We start from the raw sequence: 16,191 nt of genomic DNA on the forward strand, positions 1-16,191 counted from the left end.
TTTGCTGTCAAGAGAAATATGAATAATTTATACATCCCGTATAAAAAGATGGCAGACTATATACATATATATCTTTTAAATTATTTTATTTTGTGTAAGCTAAAAGGAAATTTACACACTTAAATCTCAAAAGACCTTGGGCATGCACATTGACCTTTTTAGAGGTTCTTCTACATAGCTTTCTTTTTTCCATAGGAATTTCCCCAAACATTTACAACCCATAGTTTTTACTGTATATACAGCCTAAAACCATAGCAATCTATGATTATGTCATTTTACACTGTGCAAAATCAAACATAAGAATAGTGGTACAACAAAACATAAAAATTTTTAAACAGATAAATTTCATTGTAAAGACATTCATATAGTTTTGGTCCTTCTTTTCCAAATCAAACTGATTAAAAGCAGATGACCTTCTAATGACCCAAAAATCAAGTGTTTAGACAGTGATCCATAACTGGAACAAGAAGTTACTGACAGCATACCTTTCAAAAGGCTATATAGTGACAGAGCCATACTATTTAAGTTTAAGAACATAAAAATTGATCAGCCAACCAATCAACCAGGAGGAGGGGAGAAGGAAAGAAAAAAACACATCTTAAGCTTGTTAAAACAGAAAAGAAATTATTGGGTTTTAAAAAACAATAACTGAAAACCCACAATGTAACTTTTTTTTTTTTCCAGCAAAAAGTATTTTAATATATGCAGGAAAGAAAAAGACGCTCAATGCAATCTGAAAACCTTTGAAGGGGACTTCACATATTGTGAAAATTGACGTCTTCATTATGTGTTTCTAGGATTCTTTTTTTTTTTTTTTAAACTTTTTAAAGTTTTGTAAGAAGGACACCACCAGTGTATTTCACAAAGACATAAATGTATACACCCCAGCACAACAAAAAGAATAGATCTTCAAAAAGATTTACCCCCAATTATTTACATTTTTCTCTAATATAAATTTAGGACTCCAGTATGTAAATAAATATACATAACTATGTATACCTTTCTAGTGCTGCTTACCAACAAATCATCTGAACTTGATTTTTTTTTTTTTAATTAAAGCAAGATTGCTTTTTATGACCCCCAGAGGGAAGGAAAAAAAAATCAATAGAAAACGTCCAATTCACATCACTTTAGTCTACCTTTTCTTGGCAGCTTGTCGAAGGTGTTAATGTGGCTGGGAACATCAACACCTTGGCATGCATGAAAGTTAAGTCAGGAAGGCTAGAAATCACCTTGGCAGCCTCTTCACTAAGATGTTCTTCCTTTTTAGGCTTCCTGTTGAGAAGAAAAGAAAAAAGTGCATTAATCCAGTACCTGATATCCCTTGGATCACTGAAAGAATCACTGATTGAAGCAGTGTTCTGTCACTTCGTCTCCCACTGACAAGCACTTCTGTAAGCTATTTGAAGCTAGTCTAATGTTATAATACCTACCTGCCTAACAACAAAATGTTAACACGGGAAGTCAGCAAAACGTTCCTGAATATTGTTGCAATAAGGAAAAAAAAATCTATTCAGATGCTAATTTACCATGGGGGGGAGCAAGTTCCAGTGTGCCATTCTGGGACTATTCACTTGAAGAAACAACCAGACTCATATTTTAGGGTTAAGACAATAGGAACATTTTTTTTTAAGCTACCTAAGTTCTGTATAATCTTTCGATATAAAATGGAAATATTTTGAAAGGATGTGAAGAAGTTCCTAACTTACTCTTTTAATAAATAAATACAGGTACTAATGCTGCATTTCCAACACAACTGCGCTCGGATTATATACCATACTGCTCTACATCATGATCCACAAGCCCCTTTCTCCCCTCCAAGGTCTCATCATCATCAGAAGGTAGTTCACTGCTGGCAGCTAACTCGCTTTGAAGTGAACAAGGTTGTGTAACCATAATGATGCACACAGCAGTTTGGGAACCACGGGTATTTACTTCGCCTTTTGCATTATTCACAAGAATTACTGAGCACAAATGAATACAGAGGTCTGAATCCCACGTTGCTTGGTTCTCACTGTTATGCAAGAAATTCACATTTCCTAAGCAAAATGAAGGCTGGCTCAGACTGCTACAGAAGTTCCCCTCTCCTGCCTCCTCGGTGCTTTATCTTGAAGAGTCCTGGCTATTACTAGAGAAACGAATACTCTCCATCAAATGTTATTCCAGGTCCAAAAAGGCACCTGCTACTCCCTGCAATAACAGCAGAAATCCTAGCTAAATAAGCTCTCCCATTATGGGGCAAAAAGCTGAGACAAAAGGCTAGAAACAAACAGCTTTTCCATACACCATTTCAGAAATTTTCTTTCCACACCTTATCTTAGCTATAAAACTTTAAACCGTACCCATGAGAGGGCAATCACCACTTCAGTCACGAAGCAGCATATAAGTATACGTCTTTTTTGTCAGCACACATCAGGATTGTTCCCTGAGCTAATGAGAGACCAGGAGAAAGCAAGGAGCCACATGGTTGCTTCAGCAGCAGTCTCAGAATTTCTTGGCTAAGGGGGACAAAAAAAAACGCTCGAGTTAAACTCATCCTTGCCATCAGTGATCATTGTGTTGACACTGAGCTATCAGTTTTGTTTGCTACTTGAAATCTCCACTTGATGAAAGATCTCTAGATGAGGCAGTATAGATACTAAATCTGACTTTCCCTTGCTAGAATAGCAATATTTTCTTTTCTCTGCTGCAGTGGAATTTCATGAGCCACTGACTAGGCAGATTACCAAATTCTGGAGGATAAACAAAGCTGTGTGCTGGATTTGCTGAAGGAAGAAGCAGAGAGCCAATATGTGCCTCCTTCTCTAACAGCTTCACAGTCACCACTGTGTGCACTTGAAGGACTATCTCTGAGCTGTTGAAATGTGGTTGTCACCCACCACTGTGTTATCAGTATCTGGTGCACTATTAGTAATCACTTACCACAAGCCTCTTACGGTACAAACTCCTGGTGATCAAGGACTTACAGCTAACAAAGGAGTATTTGACAGAGGAAGCCAAAGGAAGAGGGCTGACTCAGAGATCTGCATTAAAAGGAGTTCCTGCAATTGTAATCAGGCACCGAGATGGAGCTCACACACTCCTTGCTATTTATATGCCTCTTCCTCCTCTGCTCAACTGTGTCACGCGGAGAAACGGCACTGCTGGGTCCCAGAGGCAGCGCTGCACTTTATTTGGTGTTGATATGGAGGACCTTTATCACAGGGCGATGCTCTTGCTGTCCTAACCAGTGTCTGCAACATCGCTGCAGAATATGCATGCCAGCGAGCGCAGTCAGATGTGAATCTTGCTCGATTCCTGAATGCTCCCCTCCTGGTTGGAGGCCCTTTGCAGTAATTTATCTGCTTCATGTGCTCTGCAAAAAGTACCAGTGAAGGACAGGCCAACACACTTACATACCAAACGTTACTTAACTATGACCAAGTCACAGCTATGGATCCAACCACTTGCCAAAGCTCAAAACTTTTTTTTTTTTTCTTTAAATCATCTCAGTGCAGAGAGGGGAGGAGATTGGCTATGTCTCCACTCCTCAACAGAAAGGGGTAGACTTATCCAAAAAGTAATAAAACCAGACATTTCCAGTACCCCTTCTGGATAACAGAGCAGTCGACACCTTCAGTAGCAAACATCCAGGGCAACCCTGACCAACCACTCATTAGCTCTCTATAAACTTAAAAGACAAACTATCACCATCACTGAAGACTGGTTTTGCATCAAATTCATTCAGGTTTTAAAACAACCTTCTGCAAAACACTTTACCCCCATCCACCTCTTCTCTTACACTAGGTTACATTTCCTCCCAAGACAGAGAACAGAGGGAATACCTTTCCCCAAGCAATTACGCCAGTCCTTCTACCTGTTGGCATGATGTTTCATTTTAAAGGCACATTAACACCAAGCTGCAAGAACTTAGCCAAACTGACAGGCAGGAAAGACGCTGGAAGAAGATTTAGCAAGAAATAGGGAATGCTTTGTAGATGTGTCGCTCACACCTTAGGGGTCTGGTTTACATTTCAATCCCTTCCTGAAGCATTCAGCCTTTCAGGACTTCAGTGATCTCTCATGTTTGCAACAGTTTTTGAGGATAACACCAAAAAGGCCAGGCTCTAATAGAAACAGTGATTAGAGAAACGGGCTTTAAAAATGACTCTGTAATTAAGAGTTAGCCTGCTCCATCCAACACTGCCCACAAGGAGTATTTCCAGTTTAAATGAGGGTTTCAGCCAGTTCTTGGAACAGTATCAGTGCTCTGCTTTTCTTCAGAAAGACAGCAGATAAACTTTTTATCTCTGCCAATTCTACAGAATTGGGCAAGGCTGCAGAGTGTCAGTGGAATGCTGAACTGGAGCACTGGCTTTCCATACTGCTACCTTCAAGATCTCAGATTCAAGCTGGGAAGTTTCCTCTCCTCTGCAAGCAAAAGATGGAGGTATTTCAAACCGAGATGACTGTTCACACGGCTGTCCTACAGTTGAATAATGGTACTTTCCCTCTAAACCCTAACCTCAAAGCTCTTGAGTTCAGACAAGTTACAGACAGACATGGGGTAGTTTTAGCACAACTGAAGTAGCCATCAAAGTGGTGTTAAGCCACTGGCCACATCTTCTCCTGCCTATTTGTCAGGAATGGTTAAGTCTGTTTCCAAGCTACAGCACGCAGATCGTCTTTGCTGAGCTGTCTGTACTCAGCCACTCCTATTTTAAAGATTTCAGTTCATGACAAATAAAAATTGCAAAAGAAAGACAATTTCATTAGGAAAAAGCTAAGACACTGGAACGTATTTAGTATACTGTTGAGACAAGACCTTATATCTTTGAAGGGTTCTGCCTTGAAAAACTGAAAAGCAGACTGCTTTTATTTCACAGGGCACAAAATCAGAATAGATGAAAAATTTAATATAAAAAAAATCAGAGTTGATGAAGAGCATACAAAATGTGTTTAATACTGAAAAAAGCTGATCTGTGTGCATGTCTGAACTTAACTGGTAAGCCTGAGGTCTCCAGCCTTTCCCTATAGGCAGCTATATTCCTATAGCACAGATCCAGAATCTCTTCATATCACTAAGAAATACTCTCCAGAACTGGCGAAGAACTTTGACATCTAAACAGCTCCAACATAGCAAATAAAAGTTTCAAGTGTGCTGTGGAAGCATTTAAAAAAAAAAAAAAAAAAAAAAAAACACAACTAAAAAAATCCCCACCCACACATCAAGAAAACAATACAGAAAATGAAGGTCAACATTCATTTAAGCAAAGCAGACTACCCTGCTCATTTGTAAAGAAAAAGCAAGCTAAGACATCTTAAAGGTCTGGCAAGCAAGGAGGCAGGAATCTAAAAGGGAGATAAAGAAAATAATAAATATACATTTGGAGTTTGGATGCCCTGCTGCAAATTTGCGGTTACTTTTAAACTAGACTTGGAATATATGACAAAGTTATTTCAACTGTTGCTAAGTTTTCTATTTAGCTAGTAAAACTAACTTTTTTTTCCCTTCTCAGTTGCTTATCTTCATAAGTATACATCCTCCATGGATAGAAAAACAGGCAATCCAAAAGCAGAGAGAAAAAATCAGCACCGAGGAGTGGAGTTCCCTCTACTGGTTCTCTCTTGAAATTTCATGGAGTGTTGAGCTTTTTTAAAAAGCTGTGTTCACTTTTAACATTTTCACTGCAAGAAAACTAACACAATCATAATGAAAGAACATGGTCTAAAAGAGCTCTTTTTACTTATTTTAAGGAAGCCTGTTACCTTCAAACACTAAGAATTCCTACATATGATGCAATTTTTGTGTGTGTGTGTTTTAAGCGCTATGATGCGTGGAAATCCACTTATTTAGCTATAGAGTTATGGATAAACCCTGAAGCTCACTCAGAGTGAGGACATCTTACCGTTTATTAGCTGCGAAGTAACTACATTTATAAATATCTACAAAGTAAGCATGTACTTCCTCAACGATAGGAGCATTTCACCCTGTGAGAATCACTCAGCAATTCTTTAATGGGCACAGCCACTAATTACATGTTAAGACAGTCCAGAATCCTACTGTTAAGATGAATGTTCAGAAAATAAACACAAAGAATAAAAGCGTAAACAGGGAAAGAATATTCTGTACCCAATTCAACAGGTCTGATTTCAAGGAAGACATTTGACAACTAAAGCCTGTATATAGAGTCCCTACAGAACAAAACGCAGAAAAAACTTGCATGAGATCCACGAGGCAGAAAGGACATCCTAAACAAGCTACATTTTACCTCCTTAAAAAGTAACTTGCAATAGCAAAATGAATCTGATGTTTGGTCACTGAAGTTTTTTGATGGATGTTAGAACTATATCCACATCTATGAATTATGTAGAGGACCTACCAGTGCCTTCTGTCAAAGTCCTAACAGTTTGAATTATGAGGTTCAGCTCACCCTTCCATTCTTAGAAATCAGTTCTGTTCTTCAGAAAGTCTTATCTTTCAATCAAATATTTGGTTCCTGCTTTTAAAGTGACTTTTTTTCTGTCAGCTGAAAAAACGTTTCCCATCTTACCTTAGAGTTTTGTGATAATTCAAAATATGAACTACGGTGGTAAGAATTTCATATTTGTAACATGCAACTTTCAGTTGCATCTCAAATGTAAACCTTTTGCTCATTCAAGAACTTCTGACCTGAAATGTCACACACACTCACTCCTCTCGTTTTGCCTCGCCTTTTTCAGGGAGGGGGGTAAAAGCACAATGAACTTGATTTACCTTGTGGACGTGCTTGCCTTCTCCACCGTGGACATGAGTCTTGCAAATGCATCGGTCACTCTGTTGCTTGCATTGGAAGTTTCCAGTTTTGAGGTTGTCAATTCATACAACTCAGGATCCACACCTTATAGTATAAAATGATAATCAGTGATGGTTGGAGACAAGCACAGCCATAATTAGCCACAGACCAACTTGCTAGAGACTGTTTTCTGTAAACATCTGAATCATTTAAAGTTTCAAGATACATGAAAAGAACGTGACGGAACATGTCCGTGTTTCTAAAACAGCGTCCTCTCTCCCCACCCTTTTCAGTAGCTTTTTAGCTGCATTACAAAGCGCACACACCTTGGATCAAGTCTGGCATACAAGGTCTCAGTCTAAGAGTAAACAAACAATTTGATTTTACCTTTTAGAGCAAAATACCTGTAAAAAGGTCAGTTTGGTTACAGTGGATTGTTTCAATCGCTTCAGCTCAACTGTTTCTATTAAAAGAGTGCTGATGGTTGGCAGCAGCCAACTCTGAGATTATACACGACATTGGCATGCATTATAGCGAGTTTAGTATCTTGCTTTTCACAAGAGGTTCCATTATTTATTTTATTTATTTATATTTTGGAGTGAGGAAAAACAGCTTTTCCAGTGCATACAAGTGGAATAACATTAAAAAAAAAAAAAAAGTTAGACAATCACAGTTATGATGCTACCAAAATCCTCAGTCTGTGCTTCCTCTTCTATCTCCTTTATCTACAAAGCATCTAGTATCTGGAGGTTTCAGCCTTGATTTCAAAGCTTCAGATGCCATAGGTTAGATACTGAATTCTGACATTACATGTGTTGCAAATCGATCTCAAGTTTTATCAGCAGAGGTCATTCTGAAAACAATGGAAACTTGCCTGACCCCTGCCCTCCCTAGATAGAGGCGAAATTCTAACTCTTTAATATCGAGCATCGTATCTCAGTAGGGATACGTATCTCAGTAAGGATACTGGCTCTAAAACTTCCAGATAGCAAACACTTTCTTTTTAAGAAGTGCCTAGAAATCAGAATTATTAAAACCTATCAGGACTAACATAGCACATTTTGGTGCTCAGAAGCATTTTAAATTGGTGATATTCCTTCAGGTATGTTTTTAGCTATTTCATGCCTTACGGTTTGAAAATGAAGTGCACGTATATGCATCATCCACAGTCATAACTAACTTTCAAAAATAGTGTAGAATTTGGGCAGAAACATCTTGTTTTTTTTAGACATCTGCATTCTAAAAAAGCATAACGCTGATGTCAGCTGGTTTGGACAACACAGAAACATTTTGTACACCACTGCAGAACAGCCTCTGCAAACACTTGGACACAACAGTCCCCTGTAGCTACCTAGCATAAAAACTGTATTTGTAGCCTTGTATGTTGATGATTGTACTCAGTCTACTTGCTTGGATTCAAGGCATTTTTAGAAGTACTCCTGAAATATCAAGCGGTAACTAAATTAGAAAAATTGCTGTGCCTACTGTCCTTCCTTTTCCAACCAGTAATTGTAGTACTGTGTGCACTAAGAGGTGAGGCTAATAATCCTCGTGACTGCTTTGCTTGAGCTCTTCCCAAGTAGTGTCTTGACCACTTGTTATTTCTGCAAGAGTTAAATACTCCTTCATTGTTAGGAAGCTAAGCCAACCAAAAAGCAAAATTAAGAAAATAATCTGGTTAAGCTGTGGGGGCAGAGGGGAGGATTTGCTCCATTTAATATGGAGTTTATTAGAAATTAATCAGCTCTCCTTTCAACCTACATGTTTTAGTCTGGATTTTCAAAACAAATTTCATCCAGTTTCATGCAAAACATCAAAACATGTGCTGCACTGAGACCAGTATACCATGACTTTAAGTACTGTCAGATGTTTACAGAACTTGGAAACAGGAAAACGCCCAACTAGTCCATAAAATATCCACTTTCAAACAGGGAGAAGAAGACTCGAAGAAATACACTTTGACTTGCAGAAGCCCGCGAAATCCCATTAAGGTACAAATTGTAAGACTGAATGAAACGAGGAGTTCTTTGACGTGCAACTCTGCAGCAGGCATTAAATGCAACCTTGTGAATTACATCGTTCAGATATTCACATTTATGGTCCTGAATTCGTTTTCACTGTAACGTGATGTTACTGCTCAGTTTACTGTTCCGTTAGACACCTTTTACTCAGCTACGTTTATGTTAAGCTACCAACGTGAAAAATAAAACAGAGTAAATCTGTGGGAACATACTGGAAATGAGTAACTCCCTGTTCATGACGTAGAGGGTAAATTTTTATAAGTTATTTTGGCAACTGATTAGACTAGACTGAAAAGAATAAACCATAGACCTACAGTAAGTAAAGCTAAGGTCTTCATGGAAAGAACAAACTTCTACTACTGATAAAAAGGTTTATTTTTAAGCCAAAAGATTTAACAATTGGTCTTTTTTTTTTATTTTTTTCCCCTTTTCCATTTTAAGTAAGAGTTGCATATTCTCCATTTTATTCAAATTATCAGAGAATAGCTAAGGAAAGCACCGCAAAACCTTAATGAGATATTAAGGGAAAGTTAGCCAACCAAACCCCACACAAAGCTCCTAAACACACACACACAAACACATGAGCTGCAAGCCAAGAAACAAATGACTTTCCCAGAAACAAGTCAGGAGGAAAGAAAAGCAAAAACTTAAAACAGGCACTACAGGGGATACGAGGGGAAGGTGATGATACCTGTACTTGATGAAACAACAACAGGAGAAGAAAAAAAAAGAAAGAGAAAGTGCAATAAAAGGCTAAGGGAGTATCCCTCCAGTAACCAGTTCAAGTGTGCACAGCAGCAGGATAAAGGATCGTACCCGACTGCACAAGCAGTGCATGTAGTGGGCACTGATGCCAGAATGTCAATAGACTTGCACATGCTTCTCAAAGAATCTGTAAGACTTGAAAATCTCGAATTTGCTACCTGTCGCTTTCATTACAGATCTGCTATCTTTCACCTATATAAGGATATTTCTCACTATTGGAGAAAAAAAAACCACATTTGTATTGGGATGAGGTAAAATTGCCCTCCATGATCAGATTGCAAAACTGAAAAAGCAGGTTTTTAACAACAACAAAAAATACAACTCTAATTGTAAGCCATTCTTTAAAATACAGGAGAGCTTCAAATCTCTTAAAAATGGTTTGACCAAGAAAACTTGGTTTCTTAAAGTAATTAAGATGCAAAAAGACCATTCCTATGAAGAAAGTGATTATCGTGGCTTCCCAACTGCTGCCAGGCATTGTATTGAAAGAATATTTGCCTTATCTGCTTAGACTATGCACTGGGATAAATCCCCAAAGTGTTCCCTCAAGTTCCTGAAGAAATTTATTCGAAGTGTAGGTTTTCACAAGCTCCCACAAAATACTCAAAGCATGTCAAAACCATATGATAAATGAATTCAATTACTTTCACATTTTTTTCAAAGGAGAAAGTGGTATTTTCATCTCCTTTTTAAGTTGCTGATAAAATGCTTTAGTTTTATAATTAACATTCATGAACTAACGCCCCCCAAACATGCAACTATCCTTATTTTCTATGATGAATGCAGTTAAAACACTTTTTTCACCTTATCATTAATATTAGCAATTCACACAAAGAAAAAACTTACAGTCTACTGGTAGAAGACAATACCAGCTGGGTTGTGATACGTTAAGGCCCGTAACTTTACATTGGCACACCTTCCAAATAACAATCACAATCATATAACGTGGAGACACTCATTTATAAGGAACAAGCCTGGTATTTTATTTTTATTTTGGGGGGAATAGTCACATCTGCAGCTTTTTCAGTGAAGTGCTTGGAAAAGCTAACTTTCGATCTCTCTCATTTGAAAAAAGTGTTTTAACATCTTAATTGCAAGAGCAAAAGAGCCATTCCTTAAACGTGACAATACAGAGCTGACAGTACCTTTTAAATACTTCGCACTTGATACAAAACATCAGAAAACAGAACACAGATTAAAGGAAAAATGCAGTAGAGAGACATTTTAGAGAAACACAATGTAAAACTTCTCCTTGTTTATAGGAAAGTCAAGTGATGTGCTCATGCTTTTAGTAAGTTGTTATAATATTATAGTTGTGGTTTTAACACTCTGCTGACCTGGGATTGTGGTGGTGCTGCTAGAGCTACTGTCATCCACGGGCCCAAAGAAATCAAGGTTCAGAAGAGTGGAACCTCCACTAGCTTGAAATTCAGTGACCGTGTTGGTAGGCAGCCATATAGAAGGTAAGCCAAGGGAGGGGTTTATGTGTAAAAAGGGGTAAGACACACACTTGAACATGCAAGTTATAATTAGTACTCAGTACACAATTTAAAAATCGACATGAAAACATTGCTTACAGTATTAATTTGTACCTTCTAAAATGTTAACAACTTAATTCAGTGCACATTTCCTCATGTACAATGCAGCAAGGAAATCAACACTAGTAACTTCAAAATAGAAATATTTATTTCAATCTAAAAATGAAAGAGAACCAGCAAGACCCAGAGAGAAAGATGTAATCAATTAAAGGGAAACAATATATATGTCAATTGATAATTAGGATAGAGTGGGCTTTTTCTCCCCTCAATGAAATGGAGAGTCATTATTTCATCAGGAAGACTTAGCAGGTCCCCAGATAGCAAAGAATCCCTCTTCCTCCCCACCCCCCCAAAAAAAAAACCAACAACAACTACCAAAAAACACCATTAAAGTTTCATATATTAGCTTTAAGCAATTGATTATCATTATCTTAAAACAATGTGAACACGTGGTAATCGATGCCATTCTTATATCCAGTTCCTCACTGGTAAATTATACTGTTCCCCTTTAGTACTAAAACAGAAATCAAACCAAGATACATTTTAAAGAAGTTGCTTGTTAAAAGAAAGCACGATGATTTGACTGAAGTAATAAGACACCAGACAACAGCAAAAGAGTCCATCCAGGCTTTCCTTCAACACCATGATATCACTATCCAAACTGTTATATCCTATATGTTCTGAAACAACACCATGAGGCAACACCAAAGCAGTAGAGATGCAGTTTCTTTTAGCCTGCTTTTGAACAACTTATGCATTAACTGTTGTCAGCAGGCTCCTCTTAAAGGTATCATTTTCTTTACAGGTCTCTAGCCTGTCATTCAAACAAGTTTCCAAAACTTGTTTTATTTCCTTTGAATAAACTTACATTTCTGAGACTGGAGGTGATGGAACAACTCTTTGCTATTAAAATAGACTTAGGCGAAGGGTCTTGTAGGTGATAAGTATATACATTTGCAGATACAAATAACTTTGTAGCTACCTCTTCAATAAATTAGCTCTAATTAACTACTATTGAGTGTAAGCAAAAGTGGTAACAGATGATGTCACATTTTTGAAATATAAAATTATCTGTAAATCTGAAAACTTCCAGGTCAAGAAGTACATCTTTTGCAAACAGTTTGTGGTTAAAATATTGTGCTTTGAAGTAGCCACTATACAGAAGTTTTTCATTCAAAGGATGTCTAAGGAGACACTTCATTGGTGAAAAATACTTTTACAAAGTATAACTCGTCACTCTAAAACGTTCATTTATTCAGAGTTTCATTATAACCTGCAGTTATTTATAATGAAGTGCTAATATTGCCACTGTGTCATTAGAATATGGCATGACTCTAAAATAATACTTAACTCGGTATTTTTCAGACGACATGATATTTCACGTAGAGGTACAGTTAATCAGAAAGAAAGCCTGAATTTCCAAAGTTAGGAGTAAGAAATAAATATTATATATATTTATATATGTATATATATGTATGTGTGTGTGTATATATATATATATATTTAAAAAAATAAATCAGCAGATAGATGTTTGTCTGAACTTTGTAGCTTTCTTATCTCTAGCTCTGGTGCTAGAGGCTCTACGGAGAGACGTACCATCTAAAGGGTTAGTAAGGCCACTGCTACTCCAGTCAAACTGGACAGGTGGTAGAGATTCCTAGAGTTGAAAAGTCAGAAATCAGATTTTATAGTCAGTACAGGTTACAACAATGCAAAGCAGTTCAAACAACAGATTCTTTAGCATCTAAATACTAAAAAGACAAATGAATGAGCAAGCCCCAACTTTTGCAAGGGGCATATTTTCATAATATGCACTAACAATCTGAAGGAGATTTGTTTTACTACTAAATTCTCAACAGTACAGATTAGGTAACTCAGAAAGGATTTGCAAATTAACTAAAACATATGAATTGGATAAAACCATTAAGGCATAGTTGAAAGTAATATTAGTTCCACGGAAGATGAGGCATTTTGCATAAAAAGTTGTGTATATGCGATTTAGAGGGCAATTTTAGAATAGGGTTATTAGTGAAAGCCATCTATACATCCATGCTTTGACCTGATTATAGACAAAGCCTGTTATTTACCATAAAAATACCCCGATTCTTTTTCTTTCTTTTATTGGAGGGGTTTTAAGAGACAGAATCCCTACACATGAATAACAAACTATTCAAAAATAAATGAAAAAAATATCCTGTGATTCATTATCCTGTAATGATTATATCAGGTATCTAAACAAACCACTGGTAAGATGAACAAGAGGAATATGGAAACACTGACTCCTTCTGGGAGTCCATCCTCTTCATTTCCTCTTGTTCAGTCTTCTGCACGCGCACACACACACGTGAATCAAACAAGCAGCATGGACCATGTTTTACAAGGAAAGTCTGTTCAGGGGTAGCATAACTTGCAAGTGCTGTCCTCCTGTATTCTCAGAAGACAAACCGATAGGACAGTATCAGAAATGTCTGAGACAAGTAGTAATAATGCACTTTTGTGCAAAAAAAGGTGGAAAAAGATGCACCTTCAATTTCACAAGTTTGATACAACTAAAAAAAACAAAGCCAAACACTTGTGGAAGAAAAGCAACTGAAGTTCTCCACAACATTATTTAAAATGCATCACTAGTTGTTGAGCTTTCAGTGGCTGAGACATAGCTTATGTTTGCTTTTGGAGAAAGCTGGGTTATTTATTTTACTTTTAAAACCTAAAAGTATGAAATAATATTCAGATTCATGAATCAAGACTGTAACAACCTGAGCTAGCTTTGTACAACTAATCTAACTGTAAAAGGCTTTTGTTAAGGGATTGGTATTTACAGAAAGAAAAATAAAGGGAGCTGAAGACTTCTGTATTTACTTATAGTAAAAGCCTTGCCTAGAAAAATCTTTCCTACTTAATGACTTGGAAATATTTCCAGTACTGAGGAACACAACTAGAACACTATTCACTCCGTGGAGCTTAAGGAGCTGATGCTACATTTTTTACTTTGCTTTGGTAATGAAATTACTGGCACTGAAATGACTTGGATGGAAAAATCCTGTTACCGGTGTGAAAGCTAAACCTGATGACATAATGACCACTATGATCAGCAGCTTGTTTAAAGTTTGGCACACCAAAAATATATTAACATTAAAGGGAGTTTAAAAAAATAAAAATAAAAATAAAAATAAAAATAAAAATAAAAATAAAAGGGAAAAATGGAGGCTAATATAATGGTCTAGAAGTTTTCTGCAGGGAACGAAATGAAATCAGAGTGAAACAAAGTTCCTCCCTACCAACCCTGACTTACTGAGGAACACCCACTTCATTTTGTGTCAAAAGATGAGTCAGGACTGATGAGTCCTGGGGAGGTTGAGACAAAGTACTATGCAAAAGGTGGTACCAATGGCTGGCTAGGCTTTTCCCTTAAATGATTACATGATTCTCAGACTTGCTGAGGAGAGGGCAAAGGATGCAATGAATTCTTCCTAAAATGCTGGGAAAAAAGAAAAAAAAAAAAGATATCTGACTCTAAATCAGCAGGTATATTACATACATCATTCTGTTCCATGGGATGAGGCTATTCTGCTGACTTCAATTGCTTGTAAAAAAAGGGGGTGGCAAGGAAATCAGACCTCATCCATACAGGATGTTGGCACGCCCTGCTCCTTTCATCAGCAAGCAAAGTCAAAGGGGAGGGCAGAAACAAAAGCCAATTAAACAGAAAGGAAAAGTCTTCAGTTCCTAACGTCCTTGGCCCTAAGAAAACTACCTATACTGGGACACCTGAACACAGCACTGAAATCTCAGATAATGGAAACATGCCCTGCAAATAGGAATATAATGTTTTGTCTTTCAGAGACTGCAAGGTTGCTAGACTACTGCATTTACAACCATTATTTTAATAATATGTTTTGAAGAAAAGCACCCAATCTAGAAGAATATTAAGATTCAAGGCAATCTGCTCTCACTCCTCCCTCCATATTATATTACGGGACATGGTACAGAAATGAAAAAGTATACTCAACTGCCAGGGTATTAGTCTGAATGTTAAGGAAGTAAGAAAGAGAATACTAAAAAGCCTGCTGGCTTTACTGCATCGTATTTCAGTTGATGAAAGCAAGAGACGTTTTTCACATGGCAGTTTTAGAATGGTATTATGCAAGATTTTTTTCCTAATTCAAAAGATTAAAATGTAAGCGTTCGCCTCCATGCCAATTATTATCCAGGAAAACTAATTTCTACCTCCCCTCCAAAAAAAGGGAAGTATATTGCTGTCTTAAAGCTAAGGGAAAAAATAGGAAGGCTTGTAATACACGTATATTACAAATGTTTAAATAGATCCCACAAATGAGCACCATAAACATGACTTTCAGAAAAAGGTTTACACAGACGTAACTCATATATTTCATTGTGTGTAGACATTGGCAAAATTACGAGAGCTCTAAAATTCACTTTTCCTCAGACACCACCTTTAAGTGACTTTGTTGCATCTGACAGAATAGTACGTCCTATAATATCTCTTACCTGCAGGTTTCTCTCTCTGTCAAAACTACGTATATTCTTGGATCTTTCTCCTATGTATAACTGGAGAGCAGTTCCATGATGGAGCCTTTGGCTGGTGGCCAATAACATGGTAGTTTGCATCTGTCATTGTTAGAAGTCCTGATGGTCCCTTATGTAATTAAAAGTGTTTTTAAAGACTGTCACCCCATGGGGTTTAATTAAGGTTCAGTCCCTAATACCCAGCAAGTATAAGATGCATATTCTGTTACAACATGATCTCTAATTCAGTAGCTTACACGTGTGCAGATGTACTGTAATAGGCACCTGCAGAAAAGAATTGCTGGTCATTCTTTTCTGGAAAGGTCTGGGTCACTGCAGTTTTCTATTCCAATATTAAGCTTAAGCAAAACTAAATAGATAAGAAACTGCAAAGTTATCCTGTGTGCTGGGACAAAGTTACCACTAGGCTCTATCAAAGAGTCCCAAACAGGGAGAAGGGGATGCTTTGAAGCAAAAAAAAAAAAAAAGCAAGAACATTTAGATAACTTTTTGCTAGAAAGCCAGCGAGAAGATAAATAAACTTCAACACTACATTAACCATAGAACAGTATCAAAATAAGAGAA

The 16,191-nt window shown here is 37.2% G+C and overlaps 1 protein-coding gene across 4 annotated transcripts in view; it reads right to left on the reverse strand.

Annotated features, from left to right (window-relative positions):
- Nucleotides 1–69: 69 nt before the first annotated feature.
- AFTPH (aftiphilin) overlaps nt 70–16,191 on the reverse strand; it is a 46,878-nt gene continuing 30,756 nt past the window's right edge. For 2 of the 4 annotated variants that reach the window (XM_084512496.1, XM_084512497.1), the window contains exons 7-10: nt 12,676–12,736; nt 10,879–10,962; nt 6,737–6,860; nt 70–1,275 (exon numbers count right to left, since the gene is read on the reverse strand). In XM_084512496.1, coding sequence (XP_084368622.1) covers nt 1,131–1,275; nt 6,737–6,860; nt 10,879–10,962; nt 12,676–12,736 — 414 coding nt within the window. In that variant the 3' untranslated portion in view covers nt 70–1,130. The remainder of the gene's footprint in view (nt 1,276–6,736; nt 6,861–10,878; nt 10,963–12,675; nt 12,737–16,191) is intronic. The other 2 variants (XM_084512498.1, XR_014690741.1) reach the window with 2 other exon arrangements.

This window comes from Aythya ferina, assembly GCF_964211825.1.
Source record: "Aythya ferina genome assembly, chromosome: 3".
Classification (NCBI taxonomy): domain Eukaryota; kingdom Metazoa; phylum Chordata; class Aves; order Anseriformes; family Anatidae; genus Aythya; species Aythya ferina.